The sequence below is a fragment of the Macrobrachium rosenbergii genome, chromosome 9 (genome assembly GCF_040412425.1).
Source record: "Macrobrachium rosenbergii isolate ZJJX-2024 chromosome 9, ASM4041242v1, whole genome shotgun sequence".
Classification (NCBI taxonomy): Eukaryota; Metazoa; Arthropoda; class Malacostraca; order Decapoda; family Palaemonidae; genus Macrobrachium; species Macrobrachium rosenbergii.
The window spans coordinates 27,918,809-27,938,786 of NC_089749.1; the positions used below are offsets into that span (position 1 = coordinate 27,918,809).

At 33.5% G+C, this 19,978-nt stretch overlaps 1 protein-coding gene across 4 annotated transcripts in view; it reads right to left on the bottom strand.

The window, feature by feature from the left end:
• Window positions 1-19,978, bottom strand: part of bsk (mitogen-activated protein kinase dJNK) — a 493,348-nt gene that overhangs the window by 16,751 nt on the left and 456,619 nt on the right. For 2 of the 4 annotated variants that reach the window (XM_067108797.1, XM_067108798.1), the window contains 5 exons: window positions 17,563-17,692; window positions 9,900-10,097; window positions 9,417-9,551; window positions 865-994; window positions 158-373 (listed from right to left, as the gene is read on the bottom strand). In XM_067108797.1, coding sequence (XP_066964898.1) covers window positions 158-373; window positions 865-994; window positions 9,417-9,551; window positions 9,900-10,097; window positions 17,563-17,692 — 809 coding nt within the window. The remainder of the gene's footprint in view (window positions 1-157; window positions 374-864; window positions 995-9,416; window positions 9,552-9,899; window positions 10,098-17,562; window positions 17,693-19,978) is intronic. The other 2 variants (XM_067108799.1, XM_067108800.1) reach the window with 1 other exon arrangement.

The following is a 19,978-nucleotide window of genomic DNA, read 5'->3' on the forward strand; positions in this document are numbered from 1 at the left end:
CACAATTTTTTACAAACTTGGTCAAATTAAATTGAAAATGGGTTTTTATACTCATCTCAACAACGAAATGACACAGGTGTCACCCGCGGGTCCCCCAAGGAAGCTGCACTGCACTCCATGCTTGTTGCTTTCCCAAAACTAGACTATGTAACCTTACCTTTAATCCAATAGTAGCTGTGTTGTCTGGGCCAGTACCTATCAGGGTCCTCCTCACCTTTGAGTCTATTATGATCCGTTGATTCCGCAGGGAAAAGAACATCGGGGAATAAGCGATCAAAAGAATATCCTGGGTAACGGGGACGGTTTTCTACATAATTACGAACAGTTGGTTGTAACCTTGACATAAATTCCTGTGATGGAGTACCCAGTTGTTCTGAAAGACAAGGAATTAAGTATGAGAAAATGTGATTAAAATTGAGGTTACAATGATTTCTAGAAAAAATTTAATGAAGTTCAGTAATGATTTCCACCACAGAGTACCAACAAATAATTATTTTTCATGACAAATTACTGTCCTTGTATTTAAACTTTTGCACTTTTAAGTTTTATTCTTTGGAAATTTGAACTGAAAACTTCAAGACATATTAAGATTAAAAACATTTTTTGAACAATTATCTCTGTTCCATAAACTAGAAAGCAGCCTAAATAGTAGCTGTTAACTTCATATTTGAATTGGAGACTAGGCAGAACATTTACATAATAAATAGCACTTGCACTTCAGGAAAACGAGGTACCTATGTTCTGTACACTATAGCTAGTTTAATGTAAACTTCAATATGAGACAAGAGTTTGTAGTTATTGATTACTAATGCAAACTTATTTTTTTCCTGTCTCATCAACAAATAAAATTTATTGTATACATACCTATAATTTTATTCCACTGGTCAATGTGATCAGTACCAGGAAATAATACACCACCTCTGATCATTTCCCCCATAATGCAACCAACTGACCATATATCCACATTTTCTGTGTAACCCATGCCTAAAATTACCTGGAAAACAAGTTAATTCCTTTTACAAATAGAGAGTCAACTATATACTTTACTACTACATACAGTTTCTTTGGACTATTATTTAAAAATTAATTTAAAGACACTGAATCACATTTTATGACTGTATCTTGCCTGAAAGATTTCTTCTCCAATGAGGGATAAAATATGAGAAAGGTAAGTTTAAGTTGTACAGAAAGGTGAGAAGAAAGTTATGGGACTGTATAAAAAGTAAAAGGCAGAAAGCAATGTAGCTGTGGCCAAAGAAACACTGCAAGGAACCATTAGTCTCATCTACTGTGTGCCGTGTAAAGTACATTATCTTAATTTGAAAATTTTTAACTCTCAAAAGACTGGCCCAAAGGGGTTATTTTTAATAAAACTTAAATTTCAATTAAGTAAGCTTACAAGTGGATAAACGATAAATGAAGATTCTGGGATAATTTTCTAAATTTGTTCCTAAACTTGTTTGAAGTTCAGACATAATGTTAGTGTTGACATCCAGATTATTGTTGATCTACATAGTTTTTGTGTGCTATTCATGAAGTTTCCATGTGTCAAGTGAATGTCATTAATTAAAAGCCATAATAAAATTACTTCAATGTGGTTATTTTGATATGAAGAAAGCTACAATCCAATGAGGGGTTTAATATTTTAATTTGTTTAATTGATGGGTTTTGGAGATTTTGGATAATCAATGAAAAGAAAGGTCACACCTGATCTGGTCATAGTAGTTGTGGCTTTGGTTGCTTTATCAACATCACTTCCATTAATGCCTCCATGAGCAGGATAAAATACTGTTAAAATATGGACACATGATGTGTTACAAGAGTATATATACAAAGCATATGTAGGCATGGCAGTATATATACACTCGTAATGCATCCTCTCCCCATATTTTACCAGTGAACATGTGCACAGAAGGAAGTACTCGATATAAATGGTTGCAACGTTCACATAGTGTGTTATGGGCCTTTTTTTATCTTCATATACTTTTGTATTACAGTAAAAGATATTCTCACACACACACACACACACACACACACATATATATATTATATATATATATATTATATATATATATATCTATCAGTGCAAAGTTTTTTCATAACAAAAATCCACTAATATATGCTATCAATATAGTGTTTTCTCCATAAACTATAAAACATAGTATATGCTACCTATAAAAAATAGTAGGCTCTATGCTATCAGTGCAAAATTTTTTTTGTAATTATAAAAATAAATATCCTAATAAGGTTATGGCGGGTATGACACGACATGGTATTCTAGGACAGGTTTGTTCCCATCGTTTTACACTCGCCCTAAAGTTTTCTTCATAACCTATAAAAGTATATGCTATCAATATAAATTTTCTAAATAACCTATATACGCTACCACTGTACATGTTTTCCGTTCAGATATTGGAGAGGCAAATAAACAAACAACTGAGAGGATAAAGTAAACAAATACTGAAAAACCAAGCCTACACAAGTCACGAGTCAGACGACAACTCACTGCAGTAAAATCAAACTTTGTTTTCTTATATAATTATTAATATTAATGTTTACGTATTTGCAGTTTACCGCAATCCAAATATTGACGATTCTATGCCTGACTGTCTTTAGAAAAGGATTGGTATGTGAAAAATAGTAATCACTAATTAGAATATCAATAATGCAGGAAAACAAATCCCTTACTTAGATATGGGCATTCTGGTGTTGTTGCTATCCCAGCAGGCGAGACAGTTCCCGTTTGCTTCGTCCCCCTCTTGTAACAAACTTACGAGACGCAATCATTCAAATTTCTCCCTCATAAGGATGGTACTTTTCTTGCTTATGGCAATGGAATTGTGTGAATGCACTACACAGTAAGAAAATCCGAAAAGGAAATGCATCACAGAGCACTGGGATATCGCTTGAACCAGAACCAGTTACTACACACAAATGAGATGGTTTATTCTCTGGAACTGTTACCTACTTATATAATTTCATATTTAAGAAAATACACAGTAAAAATATGTCAAGAGGCATAAAATATTATATGTATACTAGTTGGCATGGTACACCTGTGACAATGAGTTCAAAATATCGAGATACATAGATATATATTTACTTTTCTGATATTTTGTTTGATATTTTTTTTAGAGAACGAACAAGCTCTTATCGTAGAAAATAGGTAGTTTTAGTAGGATACTGAAGTAAATTTCTTGATTTCTACTATCCAGAATTGGCAAGTCATACAGACAATTTGTCGCACAATGTCGCTCATAGGGCGATATCGTGATACATAGATACATACTTACTCTGATATTATATTTTTTGAGAGAGAGAGAGCCAGTTTTTAAGATAGATAATGTGTATTTTAGTAAGAAAGCAAAGTACATTTCTCACTTCCACCTAAAAAGTCATAGAGAATGTTTGTGAGAATTTTTCGCTCAATGCCGCTCAAATGCCGGTAAATGCGGTGAACAAAAATGTAAAAAAACTCACTTAAAAAATTTTTTTTAGCAATAATATTTCAGGACACGTTTATTTAGACATATATCAGTACAAAACTGTAAAAAAATAAAAATCAATAATTCCTCGAAGTTTGGCAATCAGTGCACCCCTTAACCCTTTAACGCCAACTGGACTTATTTTACATCGACAAAAGTTGTCTGTCGGGTGCTAAGTGGACGTAAAATATGTCAACTACAAAATGTTTTTTTAAATATTCGCGGAAAAATACTTATAGGCCTCGTTTGCGAAAAATTTTAAATCATGCGCCTTGAGAGATGCTGGGAGTTCACGGGTTACGTTGTTTTGTTTACAAGCATGACCCAGCTGCACATGCGCGAATTTTTTTCTTATCCCAAAAGAAAGCATCAGCTAACTCTGCTGAAAATCTCAGAAATTCTTTAGTCACTTTGTCGTAATTTTTGCACCATTTTCTATTAGCCTTTACATAAAGTTTTATATATGAAAATGTGTGCAATTTCATTTAGAATACAACAAAAAATAACTCATGGTTGTAGCTTTTATCCATTTTGACATATTTTCATATAAATCACGATAAGTGCCAAAATTTCAACCTTCGGTCAACTTTGACTCGACCGAAATGGTAGAAAAAAGCAAATGTATGCTAAAACTCTTACATTCTAGTAATATTCAATCATTTACCTTCATTTTGCAACAAACAAGAAGTCTCTAGCACAATATTTCGATTTATGGTGAATTTTTGAAAAAAACTTTTTCTTACGTCCGCGCTAACTCTGCTGAAAATCTCAGAAATTCTTTAGTCACTTTGTCGTAATTTTTTACACTGTTTTGTATTACCCGTTACATAAAGTTTTATATATGAAAATGTGTGCAATTTCATGTAGAATACAACAAAAAATAATCCATGGTTGTAGCATTCGTCAATTTCGACATTTTCATATAAATCACGATGTGCCAAAATTTCAACCTTCGGTCAACTTTGACTCGACCGAAATGGTCGAAAAATGCAATTGTAAGCTAAAAATCTTACATTCTAGTAATATTCAATCATTTATCTTCATTTTGCAACAAACGAGAAGTCTCTAGCACAATATTTCGATTTATGGTGAATTTTTGAAAAAAACTTTTTCCTTATGTCCACTCTAACTCTGCTGAAAATCTTGTAAGAGCCTGACGCCGTCTCTTCCAAACATGTGTGTTCGTCGTCCATCAGAGTCGTCCATCAGAGTGGACAAGACAACAAGAGCATCTCGTTTTCTTTCTCTAAAGGAACGCGATTTCAACCATACAATATTTCCGTCTGTTTCTCCCTAACTATTGTTGTCTTGATGTATGTAGAATCACCACTACTTGCATTGCCATGCAAGCATTCTAATCATGTGCTCATAATGTTCCAACGAATCTTCTGTATCAAACTGTGTGCATGTTTCTGTTTGTGAAGACGCCAAACGTCTCGCCACTCCGATGTATGACGAACACACGTGTTTGAAAGAGACGGCTTCAGGCTCTTACAATCTCAGAAATTCTTTAGTCACTTTGTTGTAATTTTTGCACAGTTTTATATTAGCCGTTACGTAAAGTTTTATATATGAAAATGTGTGCAATTTCATGTAGAATACAACAAAAAATAACTCATGGTTGTAGCTTTTATCAATTTTGAAATATTTTCATATAAATCACGGTAAGTGCCAAAATTTCAACCTTTGGTCAACTTTGACTCGACCGAAATGGTAGAAAAATGCAATTGTAAGCTAAAACTCTTACATTCTAGTAATATTCAATCATTTACCTTCATTTTGCAAGAAATGAGAAGTCTCTAGCACAACATTCCGATTTATGGTGAATTTTTGAAAAAACTTTTTCCTTACCTCCGCGTGCACTAACTCTGCTGAAAATCTCAGAATTTCTTTAGTCACTGTCGTAATTTTTGCACCGTTTTATATTAGCCGTTAAAAAAAGTTTTATATATGAAAATGTGCACAATTTCATATAGAATACAACAAAAAATAACTCATGGTTGTAGCTTTTATCAGTTTTGAAATATTTTCATATAAATCAGAATAAGTGCCGAAATTTCAACCTTCAGTCAACTTTGACTCGACCAAAATGGTCGAAAATGCAATTTTAAGCTAAAGCTCTTACATTCTAGTAATATTCAATTATTTACCTTCATTTTGCAACAAACGGGAAGTCTCTAGCACAATATTTCGATTTATGGTGAATTTTTGAAAAAAACTTTTTTTATGTCCACGCGTTACGAATTCATGCATCATTTTGTGATAATAATTTCTCTGTGTTGCTCTGTTCATTTTACAATTTGTTATATACCAAAATCATCGCAATTTAGTGTACAATACAACGAAAAAAAAAAATAGCTCATTAGCATTAACCGTTTTGCTCACAGCGCGATTTGTATACAATTATATATGAAATTTTTTTCATGCTGTCATATATTCCAATATTCATATATGATAATTGCTATTTTTTTTATTTCTGATGGTTGCATACTGAACTTCAGGCAATGAGAAAAAAAGGAGCCAAAAATGAACTCTTAATCTGAAAAACTTAGCGTGGTGTGATTTTTTGAAAAAAAAACTTTCTTTCTGCTTCGGTGCTAACTCCCAAACCCCACCGGCATACGGCAGACACTTTTGTAAATATAGGCTCAGCGTTTAAGGGTTAACATCAAGCGGCCTAATATCTTCTCGAATTTTGAAGGAACGGAAAATTTGAGATTCATCATAGCATTAGGCTGCTTACAGCGAGTAGGAAAAGGGGAGGACCTTAGACACTCGACAAGGAGAGAGCTCTCAGTCACGTGTTTGGTGGCTTATTAATGGGCTGCGTTCATTTTTTTTTTTGTCTGCGCTCCCACCGCATTTTTTTTGCCTACCATGTATCACTTTATTACCCCGTGACCTTAATATGGGCGAAGAGAGTGATTTGAGTAAACAGATGATAGCACAGATATGTGCACTGAAGCAATCTGGCCTTAAAACAAAGCAGATACAGTATTGGATCAGCTGGGTGTGAGCAAACGTTCAGTTCAATGCTAGGTTGCCAGATTTAACGAAGGTGGCAACAATGAGGTGCCGTCTCAAAAAAAAAGCGCCCTGGTATGCCTAAGACGACTTCTGATCGAAGTTTGTTCTCAAGCATCAATTAGAAAGTAACCCACGCCTGACAGCAAGAAAATTGAAAGAAACCAATACACAATTGTTTGACAAGGTCTCAATTCATACTGTTAACCGCCATATCAGTGAACTTGGTTACACAAGCCACCGCCCGATTAAGAAACCGATTCTCACCCATAAGCAGAAGGCCAAAAGGGTCCAATTTGCAGAGAAATATAGTGTGTGGGATGAGGCTCAATGGATGAGCTTGCTCTGGTCTGATGAATCAACGTTTATGGTGACTTGTAATAGGGAAGAAATGTTTATCGCAAGGCTGAAAGTGATGCTTTTGACCCTCGGTATCTGGAAGGGACTGTTAAGCACCAAGATTCCCTTATGGTTTGGGGCGCTTTTACGGGCTATGGTATAGCAGAACTTCATGTGTTCAAACTGAACAAAAAAGTTAACCAATATAATTATCTGGAGTTAATGTGTGACATTGCCTGAAGTGTCTGAGGATACGAACGCCACGGTCTTTCAGCAGGATGGAGCTAGGGCCCACACGGCTAAATCTGTTACTCAGTGGTTTGATGATTGTCAAGTTAAATTTATTAATGACTGGCCAGGGAACAGCCCCGATATAAGCCCCATAGAGAACTTGTGGGAGATCGTCAAGTGAGATCTTGAGAAGGAAATCCGCACATCTTGGCAAAACATCTCTAAGGAAACTTTACGTAATCTCGCCTTATCTGTGCCCAAGAGACTGAAGGAGGTTATTAAACGCAAGGGGAATCCTACTAAATATTAGAACTAAGTAATAAAGATTAATAAAATATTATTTTATTTCCCTTTGTTTAACATTTAGTCTTATGCACTTGCTAAAATTTGTTGTTTTCAGGAGAGGCGGCCTAATGTCTTGTCGAGTACAGTACTGTATTTTTCTCGTCAAAACAATCCTTACATTCTTCACAATGGGAGGAAAAATCACACTTATTACCTTTACAGGCAATACACAATGTTATCATCATGCCCAACCAAATACATCTGATTCACCCAAAACTCATTCCTATAAAGCCTAATGCTTACTGTACATGACAATGCACACCAAATTTGCACAATATTCTACAAGAGAAAATCACTCAAAATATAGTCAAAATTATCCAACCAATTCATACCATATGAACAAGGACATAGCAGAAAGAATTCTGACAACATAAATATTCCAACACCACCTTTATAAACTGTCCATATGGATCAGCCAAGCATTATTAACTTTATTTTTTATGCCAATCGCTCCTAATGGCAAAAAGAAGTAAATTATACAGTAAAAACATAAAATCCTATATTTTATGTCATGTTTACAGTAATCTGCATTTTAAATATACCTAAGCCTGGGTTATTTCTTTAAAATTGTTTCCATACACTGCTTTACCCTACAACATATGAAGTTAACCTTCATACAAACACTTCTAGCAAGAGGGGGTACAGCCTTCAGTGTGTCTTGTGAAGTAGTGTACTGAAGGATTTTTACGGCACCTCTCCATCCTCCAGTAAGGGCAGCAGTTACAGTTAGTAAAGATATGCCAACTTAGAAATGGGTAATTTTCACTGACTCCAGAAGTGCTTTGGAAACCCTTCAAAATTATAACTCTAAGATAAACCCTTTCCATCAATTTTAATTCCACAAATTATATGAGGTGGTAAAAATGCCAAAATATTGTATATTGGTCCATACACATCTAGGCATTAGGGGAAATAAGGATTATCCTAAATCAGCAATTACTATGTTACTATGACTAGATCAAATGTGCCTATTCCTGTCTGATTTGTTACCAACCATCTATAAAACCCATCATCTTCAGTGAATGGCAGGCAGTGTGGAATAGTGAATCTGAATGTACAATAACAAATGAAAACATATTAAGCCGACTATTGGTTTGTTATGTTCTTCATTCCAAAAAAGAACAACATATTGAAGTACCAGGGATATTCTCCCATGTTCAAACTGACCACACATTCATCTGAACCATGGATGTTTGATGAAAAACGCACGACTCAAACCTTGCATGCAGAGAATGAAGAATGACATTAACAGTCCAGCTTTCAACCAACAATATATAACAAGTATCAGAAATAAATCCATGAAAGAAATTGTCAGATTTATCAGAATTTACAGTTTTTGCAATAACGAAATTCATAATGAACTGCAATATATAAAATCAGATTAATACATTCATTACGATGGCTAGCCTTATGAGAGTTTAGTGTAACTCAGTGGTCTGGTTAAATTGTCTATTAATGATAAGGATGTAGGGCTTTCTGCCTCCTACATTTCATCTATTTTTTATGGTCTCTCCTCACCTGGTTGTATCTTTTCTTTGCTCTAGTTTTTGTCTATATACTGTACAAACAAGACTCTCATATACCAATAAATGCTATGGCCATCACCTATCAGTCTATGAACAGGACTCAGAAAATTGGCTAATATACTTTAATAATAACAATGGATAGTGGATATACGAGTAATACAAGGGAGATTAAACGAAATACTGTATTCTGTTTACTTGTAAATTTCCTGTCTGCAACCTTTGTCAAAATATAACCTTAGAATTATGGACAAGTGAAATTTCTTTATTCATATGAACTTCTTAGTACAGTATATAAAGTACTATATAAATGATGAAGATAAACAGCAATATTGTCTTTCAAACTCACAAGCTCAGTTTATCGAGACAAATGATAATTAGTTTATGCACTGAAAATGACAAATTCAAAGAAACAAATACAAAATACCACACATATAATTTAAATTGGAAACAATTCATTGAAACTTACCTCAGGAGCTCTGTAATATCTGGTTACAACATAGGGTGTCATCATAAAAGTGGTCCCAGCAGTTCGTGCAAGACCAAAATCTAAAATCTTGAGGGTACAATCTGATTTAACCACAATATTGCTAGGCTTGAGGTCCTGCAATAGATGATATAAATTACATGAAATGAAAGTCTAAAATGGAGAGACAAAGCACAAAGGATACATCACAATCACAGATCAATTTAGATGTACTAAGATCAGGGAATGTGATGTTATATGCTAACAGAGAATGACTTAAAACATTAGGCAGTGTATAGAGAATCCAGTGGCCCTGACATAAAAACTACTATTTTTTAATGGGAATACATAACTTCAAATTCATGAGACTAATCTAGAGAGAGAGAGAGCACTGCACACACAGCTTAGCCATGCACTACTCATTAAAATTTTGATTATAAATTCAATATGAGGGTAAAGAGACTACAAGCTTGTAATAATACTTACCCTGTGAATAATACCAGCAGAATGAAGATGTTTGATGCCACATAACATTTGATACAGTAAATAGGACATACGCTCATGATCCAAGTCCATCTGAATGACTTGACATAAATTTGCATCCATTAATTCCATGACCAGGTATACATCTTGGAACTCCTCCAGAGACTTCTGTGGTGTAAATGCATTTAAAAGCCCAATAATCTGAAAAACAAAATGCAGTGAGAAGTATTTTTTATTAGCAAAAGAATCTTTACATTCTCAGTTAATCCATTAAATCAATTCTGCATGAGATGAAGCTACAAAAGATCCTAAATCACATGCATATTTTTTTTTATTGTGCTTAGATATAAGCTTCCCTCATTATAAGGACACTGGGACAATAAAGAATATTTCAGAAATATAATCTTAAATGCTTATTAAAATGAATTAATCATTTTACTTTTACAGTAATACCAAAAATGATACTGAAACATTTTGCTTTTGATACTACTTCATCAAGCAACTCTAAACATCTTCCAAACATAACATGTCTGTTTTGGAAATTGGTGAAAATAATGAGAAAAAATTAAGTTCTTTATGTAATAAGCTAAGCTTTGGATATTTTAATAATATGCTCTACAGTATTTATACTTTAACATCACTGAAACTTGCTTCATTACCAGCTGCAATTACTTATGATTTTTTACAGTATGGACCAAAGCATTCTACAGATCGTATTACATCACATTTGGAACAAACTGTTCATGGCTTTGCCTTGCAGGGTTTGTTAGTTTTGGCACTACGATGTAACGCACATTTCTGAATAACGTGGCCTTTGCCATCATATTGCATATCAGAAATGCTAGTATAAAACCTCAAAGGTTTATGACACCTACGACTTACCACTGCTGTGCATGCCAATTCCTGATGAGGTGCCCATTCCATTCTTTTATACTAACAAATTCACTGTTTACTGCCCATGCTTCATTGAAAAAAAAAAAAAAAACCATGCATCCACCTTCCTATAACTAAAAGGCTTAAAAGATTTCTGGGAGGCAGAGTTTTCTAGCTTTAAATTCTTCATCCTGTTAACCCTTAGAGGATGGGCTAAATAGAGTACAGGCAGTCCCCGGTTAACAGCAGGCTCGGTTAACAGCGATTCGGTTTTATGGCGCTTGTCTAGCGACAAAAATCGGCAATTTTCGGCCCCGAAAATCGCCGATTTCTGCTTATCGGCGCCGATAATTGGGTATTGGCGCTGATACATACCTAACAGAGGCGCCGACAACCCCTGAAAATCGGCGCTTTTCGGCGCTGATAACCCCCGAAAATCGCCGAAAAAGCGCAGAAATCGCCGATTTTCGGTTAGCGGCGATTTTGTTATCATCACACCCTCAGAAACGGAACCCCGCTGATAACCGGGGACTGCCTGTATATATTAAACACATCCCCCGACCAGGCAAACTTTAAGGTTGGCCAATTTAGAAAAAAAAAAAAAACACATCAATGGAAAGAGGAAGATGTGCAAATGCACATGGCGTAATTAAAAAAATTCTTAAAATCTTTCCCTACCTTCCACGGGAAGTTGAAAGTGAAAGTGATTATTTACAATCCTATCTTTTACAAGACACTTGCAAAAATATGCTAATTTTACGAAGTTACACATGCTTTTTCTAATATATATATATATATATATATATATATATATATATATATATATATATATATATATATATATATATATATATATATATATATATATATATATATATATATATATATATATATATATATATATATATATATATATATATATATATATATATATATTTTTTAAATTATAATTGCAGCTCACACAATATCACAACAGATAAGAACTAAAATCAGTGACAAATTTTGAGTAAATTTTTGTAAAATATTTACGAGATTTACTGAGATGGGGAGATGCAGTAACTTTTTGTGGGGTATACATGTTTTTTCTAATATTTCTTTGCAAAATTACAATTACAGCTGACATACTACCATAAAATTTTTTATAAGAACATGGGATAGAGAGGGGCAATACACTTCCCCATTAAGTCTCAAGGCACAATGACCCCCTCTGTCCTGTGTTGAGCTACTACAGTTGTCGTAGGTCATTCATGGCCCGTTGAAGTGCTATGAACGTCTTTCCAGCTAAATTCATCCAAATTGTGTGGCACTTAATATTAATACTCACGAGTTAGCCCGTCCATCACTCAAAACCTGTTATAGATCATCATATGATGATGCCTGCCCATTAAGGGTTATTTGCTTTTTCTATTTTGAAAATTCATACACAGCAGCCTTGACAATAGTTACACCTAGATGTTTTTCATTTGACCACAATTCTCCCTGAAGATAATTTACAGTTACCTGATAAATATGAAACCCTAATAGAAAACTCAACAGGTAGAATGAAATAACTTTTATTCTTGGCAACAGTGGCAGAGTTAATAGTCAGTAGGCCATCATGCAGGGTTGGCCATTTTAACCAAATGGCTTAAACCAGAAAAAAAACATGTTTTTTTTGTTTTTATGTTTTTAAAATTTTTAGTTTTTTTCTTTGGTTTTTGTATTTTCTTTAGGTCTTCATGCTTCTTCCACAACTTTTCTGAGATAATAATAATTTTTTGGTACTTAACATAATGTTTAACCTACTAGTACATTCAATGTCATATCTTAGAACATTATTTGTTACAAAACCACAAATGACATAAGAAGTAACTGAACATATTACTATAGGTATATTTCAGATATTTAGGTTAAAAGAAGTTGGTAAATAATTTTATTTTTTTAATGCAAAAGAGGTACTGTACTGTATATATAAATAAAAACAGAATATGAATCAAATAACAAAAAATGTACAAAAATAAATACCATTTGGTGACTGATATCAAATAAACAAAAAATTTACAAAAATAAATACCATATAGTGATTGACATCAAATAAACAAAAAATTCACAAAACTAAATACCATTTGGTGACTGTTATCAAATAAAAAAAAATGTACAAAAATAAATACCATTTGGTGACTGATAACTTAATCCAACATGAAAACCTAAAGACCACAGAACAGAAAAAATCTAGTCTGCCTCATCAAAATTGTAGTCTTTGTTCAAAACTTTGTGTAAAAAAAACCAACTTCCCAGCCTTCTCTATACTCAGTTTGTTTCTAAGTTTAGAGTGTACCAAGCCAAACGTAGTGAAGATTCTCTCAACATTCGCACTTGAAGCGACTCCATTGAGCAAACCACAGATATCTTCTATTACACCGACATCAATTTTGCCTTTTAGTGATCTCCACCAGGAGCAACTGGCGAGATGAGAAATGACTGATGTTTCAGTCAAGTAGGCTTTGTCAAAAGGATATGCTTTAGCTTTCATCTTAAGTATACAGTAGTTGGTAGGAATTCTGGATATTCCTCTTCTGCTAAAGACATTGCTTTACATTCTTCATCTTCTGGCATGCTCTCTACATCCTTTTGGAAATGTGGATCCAGTAAGTATGCAAGAAGAAGATAATCTGTAATTGCTTGATCATATCTTTTCTTGGCTTTCTCCACTTCTTTTTCAGGAAGTATCTGGTCAAGTTCAAGAACAAGATTTTTCCAAATCTTCACTGCATCGCCTATTTTACACCTGTCACTTTGTAGATCAGAAAGGGCAATAGATATAGGTTTAAAGTCAGTTGGCTAAATCTTGGGCATTGCTTTTAATGCTCATGTTTATAATCTTGGAAGTAATGGACTCATCTATAGTAATGGATGCCAAGACTGGCCAGTTTTGGCGATATGATTCCAAACTCTCATATACAGAGTTCCACCTTGTTTCAATGGGCATAATCAGCTTTTTACCACCTGCTGCCTTGTATCTCGCTGCAGGAAGATGGGTATTCCTTACATACTTTATAATTTGTACTACATGGGATTTCACATTTGGTATATATCTAAATCATGAGCTAATAAGTTAGCAATGTGTGAAGAACACCCATAAGTAGCAACGCTACAGCCAAACTCATTCTTAAGTTGCTTCCTCATGGCTTTCATATTAGCAGCATTGTCTGTTACACAACTACGTACCCTAACATCAAACTCTTGAGATGCTTCCTTTATTATTTTGGTAGCAAGGCTTGTTGTGTATGTTACATCATGCTTTGGACCAGATGTATCAACAGTTTTAATCAAGAAACTTTCTGAATTTTCATCAGTAACTGACACACACACACAACTGGCTCATTATGAAGAACATTGCTCCAGCCATCTAAATCCATTGAAACAATCTGACCTTTCAAAAGAAGTCTCCCGTTAGCAATCTCCTCCTCATATACTTCATTCAAAACTGATCCACCAATTTGTTTCCTTGTAGGTAATTTATATCCTGGACGTATCATTTCAACATATTTTAGAAAGTGAGGGTTCTCTACTGTTCTAAAGCTACTATGTGTTGCATATAAATATCTAGCTGGCTGCTTATCAAAACTTTTTCTTTTTCACTTGTCTTTATAAAATATCTGTCTAGTTGACTGTTTCTTTCTTTTTCTTTTTGGTTTTATTTCTTCCTTCGATTCAGCTGATCTTATCAAATTTTTATCAGACTTGTAAGAGAGTCTCATACTGGAGCTGTCAATAGTAGTTTGTTTACTGATACAAGAGGCAGAGAAACTTCTAATTATGCCTAACTGAGAGACCGAGCTATAACTTGAATCTGATGGTCCAGGATTACTAAGGCATTCAATTTCTTGCTCTTCTGGCTCATCAGCATCTGAAATTATCATATTGATAGGTCTATGCTATGCTGGTAATCAATATTACAAGGTTTGGTTAAAAATTAACATGAAAAAAAGCTATATATTGTTTGCAAAATTAAGTAGGATTTGAAATTTTGTTGACCTACAAAATATTTCATCTTTTAATAACTATTATCATACCTATAAGCCTAAATTTTGGTGGCAATATCTTTATTGGGGGTGTACTGAGGCCAAAGCTTCGACTAATATCCCAAATACAATTGTATGGCAAATTTAGGTCTACAAGTCTGATCACATGTCGAGTTTTTAAGCGTATAGGCCTAGAAATTTCACATTTTGAAAATATATCTCATGTAATATGTGACCCCCATTTTCAGAGCTGAAAAATAGACCGTCAAAAATAGCAAATTACTCGGATATATATATGCTAATTGAAATACAGTAGTGTATTACGATGAATCAAAAATAATTTTCCGAAGACATAGCTTTGGCAAAACAAAGTAAAATTGTCGAAGCTTCAGCACGGCCCTAGTCTTTGTATGAAGCTTATAATCGAATAAATTATCAATTTTCTAATTTGATTATAGCCCATACTGAAGTCTTACATAAAAAGATACAGGTAGTGTACAATAACTCTACATTTGTTTTCTTGCAAAAAGAAAAGTATCAAAAACATACATTCCGATGAAATTGTATGATCAGATTGCTTACTGGAGTATTGTTTTTTTTTTTTTTTTTGCGAAAAAAAAAAAAAAAGTATCAGAAGCATAAATTCAGATGAAATTGTTCAATCAGACCACTTACTGTAGTGTATGCCAGACTTTAAAACATACCCCACTAACCTAACCTGTCCTATACATTATGTAATAGTTTCTCTATAAAAATTGTTTCCGTAAAGTGAGAAATTCAGCAAATGTAACTAGGCCTAATTTCCTGAGGATTTTATGCTACATAATCAGAGTTTGGCCAAGGCCAAAATTCTTTCATCATATTATTAGCCTAGGCTACTGTGAACTAAAGTATCTAACCTGCTTGACATTACTGAATTACAGTAGGTCGTTCAGTGACAATTTCAGTTCCCTGGTTTAGCCTACTGTAAGTAACAGTGTTAGTTTCCTGGTTTAGCCTATTGTAAGTAACACAAAAATGACCCCCTAAATCATATCCATTACCAACATCTTTTTATAACACCTTTACTCATCAACATCATTGCCAGTTTCCAAGAAAGAGCAGTTACTGTAATGAGCCTCCATTCTTAGCTATCACCCTTCCATTGCTTTTTGGCATTTTTTACAAATAGTTCTATACCCTTTTTCTGCCTTCCACCACTTTTTTTTATATAAAATTTCCAAATGTAGTCTGCTTTTCTACCCGTCATATTGGTCATTTTACTGTAAAATGCTAACTTGGCTAACGTTTCTCCAGAATGACCACTTGCACTTTTTGCTTAGAAAACCAGTCAGTGATTGCACCATAACTCTGTAACATGCCAGGCATGCTGGTAGACTCGTAGCGCTCTCAGTTGCCAACTTGACATATGATCATATAATACAGTAATATTAATCTGTCATCTAATTCTGTGTTATTTATTTACTTTATTTTTTAGATATAATAAATAAAAGCCATTTTTTGATATAGAAAGTCATAAGAGTTCATTAATATGAAATATAAAATCCTACTTCAAAATGGTAAGTTGGTAACTTAATATTTTGCTTAACCAGATCCAAACTTGTGAGTTAGTCACACAGGTATTATACATGACAAATCCACTCAACTACAGAATCTCCTCTCTCTCTCTCTCTCTCTCTCTCTCTCTCTCTCTCTCTCTCTCTCTCTCTCATATGCAGTTGTCTAAAGTATTTCATATAACCAAAGATTCTGACTTGTAACGGAAGTGTTCTAATTTCTTCGAGATATGGAGATAAATGATAATGGAAACTTTAATTTTTTTAATATTTACAATGTATAGATAATGGTATGTCAAACATACATAGGCACACAGATTTGTGTGAATATCATCGAAATATCTGAAGTTTTATATTGAGTAGCACAGGGATTAATTTAACTAAATAAACCAGAAAAAAACCATGGTTTTTGTTTTTTAAAATACCATTGGTTTTTGGCAACCCTGAATGCAGTTCTAAGATCAAACAATGTCGTACCCCATTATACCAGTGTCCTCATATGAGGATGCCGAACTTATCCATACCTTTTTATAACATATATTGCTTCCAGTAACTTCATAAATAAAATAAAAACATTACTGTATTAATATTGTATTAAAAATCATATTATTAAAGAATTTTATTTTATAATGAATTTTCATGTTCTGAAAGGAAAATTGATCATATTTGTTAATTAATACAATTGTTCTTCATGCATTTAATGCTTTGGAAACAAGTTTTGTGATTGGTTAGGATGTTAAACTTATGTTGGGGTTTTGTTAGATACCAATAATTCTTACCGTATGTTACAAGACATAAGACAATATATATTTTTGTAGGTGCATAAAAGTTGTCCTTAATAACATTTTTTAAATGCATACAGAACACAAAAATTACAATTTTAAAGGAGGGAAATAATGATTCTGTTCAAAAGCAATTTTCTATAATTGTCCATTTTTAATCCCTGCACACCTTTATTCTTACCTTGTGCAGTATTTTAAATGAAACCATTGGCAAAAAAATGAGTGAATATATATTTCTACATATAGTTATTACAGCACACTGAATTGTTCCTTTATTGCATTTGCAACTTTTAAGAATACATTTTCATTTAAAGTACTTGGTAACTGAATTGTTCTTACATGCTATCCACAAATCACATAATGAAAGTGTTATTAAAATGTTAATAAAGTAAATGCTTCTGGTATATAACAAAATTACAAAAATCAAGGCACAATCTGTAGAGATACTCACATTCTTGTGATTGACCAGCTTCATTAGTTTGAACTCCCGGTAGGCTCTCTTGGCATGAGTTACATTTTGAAATGGTCTGGACAGCTTCTTGATGGCTACATTCTGTTGAGTCACTGTATCATAGGCCGCACTGCAATATCATAATAATAAGGAAAATAATCTCGTTACAAGACATGAAATTTACAAACAACGTTTACGCACAAAGCTAATCATGAGGTAACAGGTAAAATAGCATAAACATGAAAAGCCGACTCAATAAAATTAATCAGTAATAACTGTTTCCGATACTTTGAATACAGTACTGTAATATCATCAACGATAAAAAGTAAACACTTGAATTTTGTCAGCAGACTTCTGTAGAAGTGTTCTGATTGTTGTTTCCCTGTGGGTTTATGTTCTGCTTCAGATGTAATATAAGAAGGAACTTTTCCAGTTCACTCAAATCACTCGTCACTCCCTTCAGCTTAACAAACCCAAAACATACCTACAATTACTGTCTAGAACTAAATTATTTGAAAAAAAAAAGCACAGTACATGAATGTTTGTTTTTTTATTAGATGAGCTATAATAAAATGAGGACTACCAACCACTGACTTTATTTTTCATCTTTGAGAATAAGCTACAGTAATTTCTAGTACTTTATGTAAAAGTTATTCATGTCACTATTACAACACAAAAGAGCCATGAATTATTGACAATCTCTCTCTAGACACGTTCCTCCAGAAGCTTCCTTTTGATTTTTATTCCTTCTTGAAAGTTCTGTACTTTCCCTTGTTTCCACACTTTAAGCTTTTGTGAAGTCCCTTTAAATAAAAATCCCTTTAAATAAAAATTGACCAACTAAAAATTTATTAAATGATGACCAGGGGATTACCTAGAAAAGAGTTACAAAGTCTGAAAGTAGAGTGCAAAATGCTGAGGACATCCTAAACAATATTTTCATGTAGTAAACAAAGAAGCAGTCTGTCTACAATGCCTTACACCATAAATGAGTGAGCGGTGATGATCCCATACTTCTTTTTTAAGAGAGCCATCATAAGAGGCCTCATATATTCCACAAAGACTCTCCTCCTCATACTCTACCCCTCTTTAAAGCCTCTTGAGCAGAAAATCAAGGAAATGGAGATGTCTTACTTGAATACGACTATCCCTTGACACAGATTATCTTATTTTTTTATATTTTGACTTCTAAACATTTAGGTTGAGGGAAGTAAAAGTAAATCACAATATGACCCAGTAAAAATAAGAACAAAACACACACTATGACTTATGTAGATTAAAACTTTGCCTCCACAATAAAATACCAGATTTCTAGTGTGTGTGTGTGTGTGTGTGTTTTAACTAACACAATGTCTACTATAATTTCCGGAAAAATCCACTGTATACCTGTTGACTTGAGCAGTGAATTAAGTACATGGCTGTTAGCCAGTACACCACAGTTGGCTAACAACCATGTACTTAATTCACTGCTCAAGTCAACAGGTATACAATGGATTTTCCAGGAAATTGTAGCAAAGACATTGTGTTAGTATGTATAATATATATATATATATATATATATATATATATATATATATATATATATATATATATATATATATATATATATATATATATATATATATATATATATTATACTGATTTGCCAGTATCTTGGATAATACAGACCCAGGAAATCGAACATAAACTAGCAAGCACTGAAATTTATCTTAATTTCAATCAAATGTATTTTACTGCAATTCAACAGGAATCACTTCAGTATGACTTAATACCACTGTTCATTCGATGATGATGATCAAAAGACAAAGGCATGACTGCGTTACGATTCTGTTAAACGTGATCGATTCTTCCACTACATTTTCTAGTTTATCAACACATTTAAATACCTTTGTAATTATTCTTCAAACACTTTCTCATGGTTTGTTACAACCTTCTCGTAAACGATTGTCTACAAACTCATTTCACAGATAAGTGATTAATCTTCATAATCACTCTCATACATCGCCAAACCCTCTTTGTGTAATCCGTCCATGAAAACGTTCTCAAATATTAAGGTCTCCTTGTACGGGAATAAACATATAAACATCTTTAACAAAATACGTCTCCTCTTGTACGAGATATATTTACAAGTATTCACAGAGATCACTGAAATTCCCATCCACATTATTCTAAAAACTTTCCTCTTGGATTGTTTAAATTTCCTTGTGTCTTTAATCTACAAACATTCTCGTGAATAATTAAAATCTCCCTACAAGTGGTTCATCTACCGGCACATTCTCGCAGTTCTGTGAAATTTCGTTATTTGTGATTAATCTGTTGGCACATTCTCACAGCGTTAAAAAGACCTCGTGACTGTGGCAGACACTCACAGATTGTTACGTTAAAATCGACTCTTATGATTATTCTATGACATTCT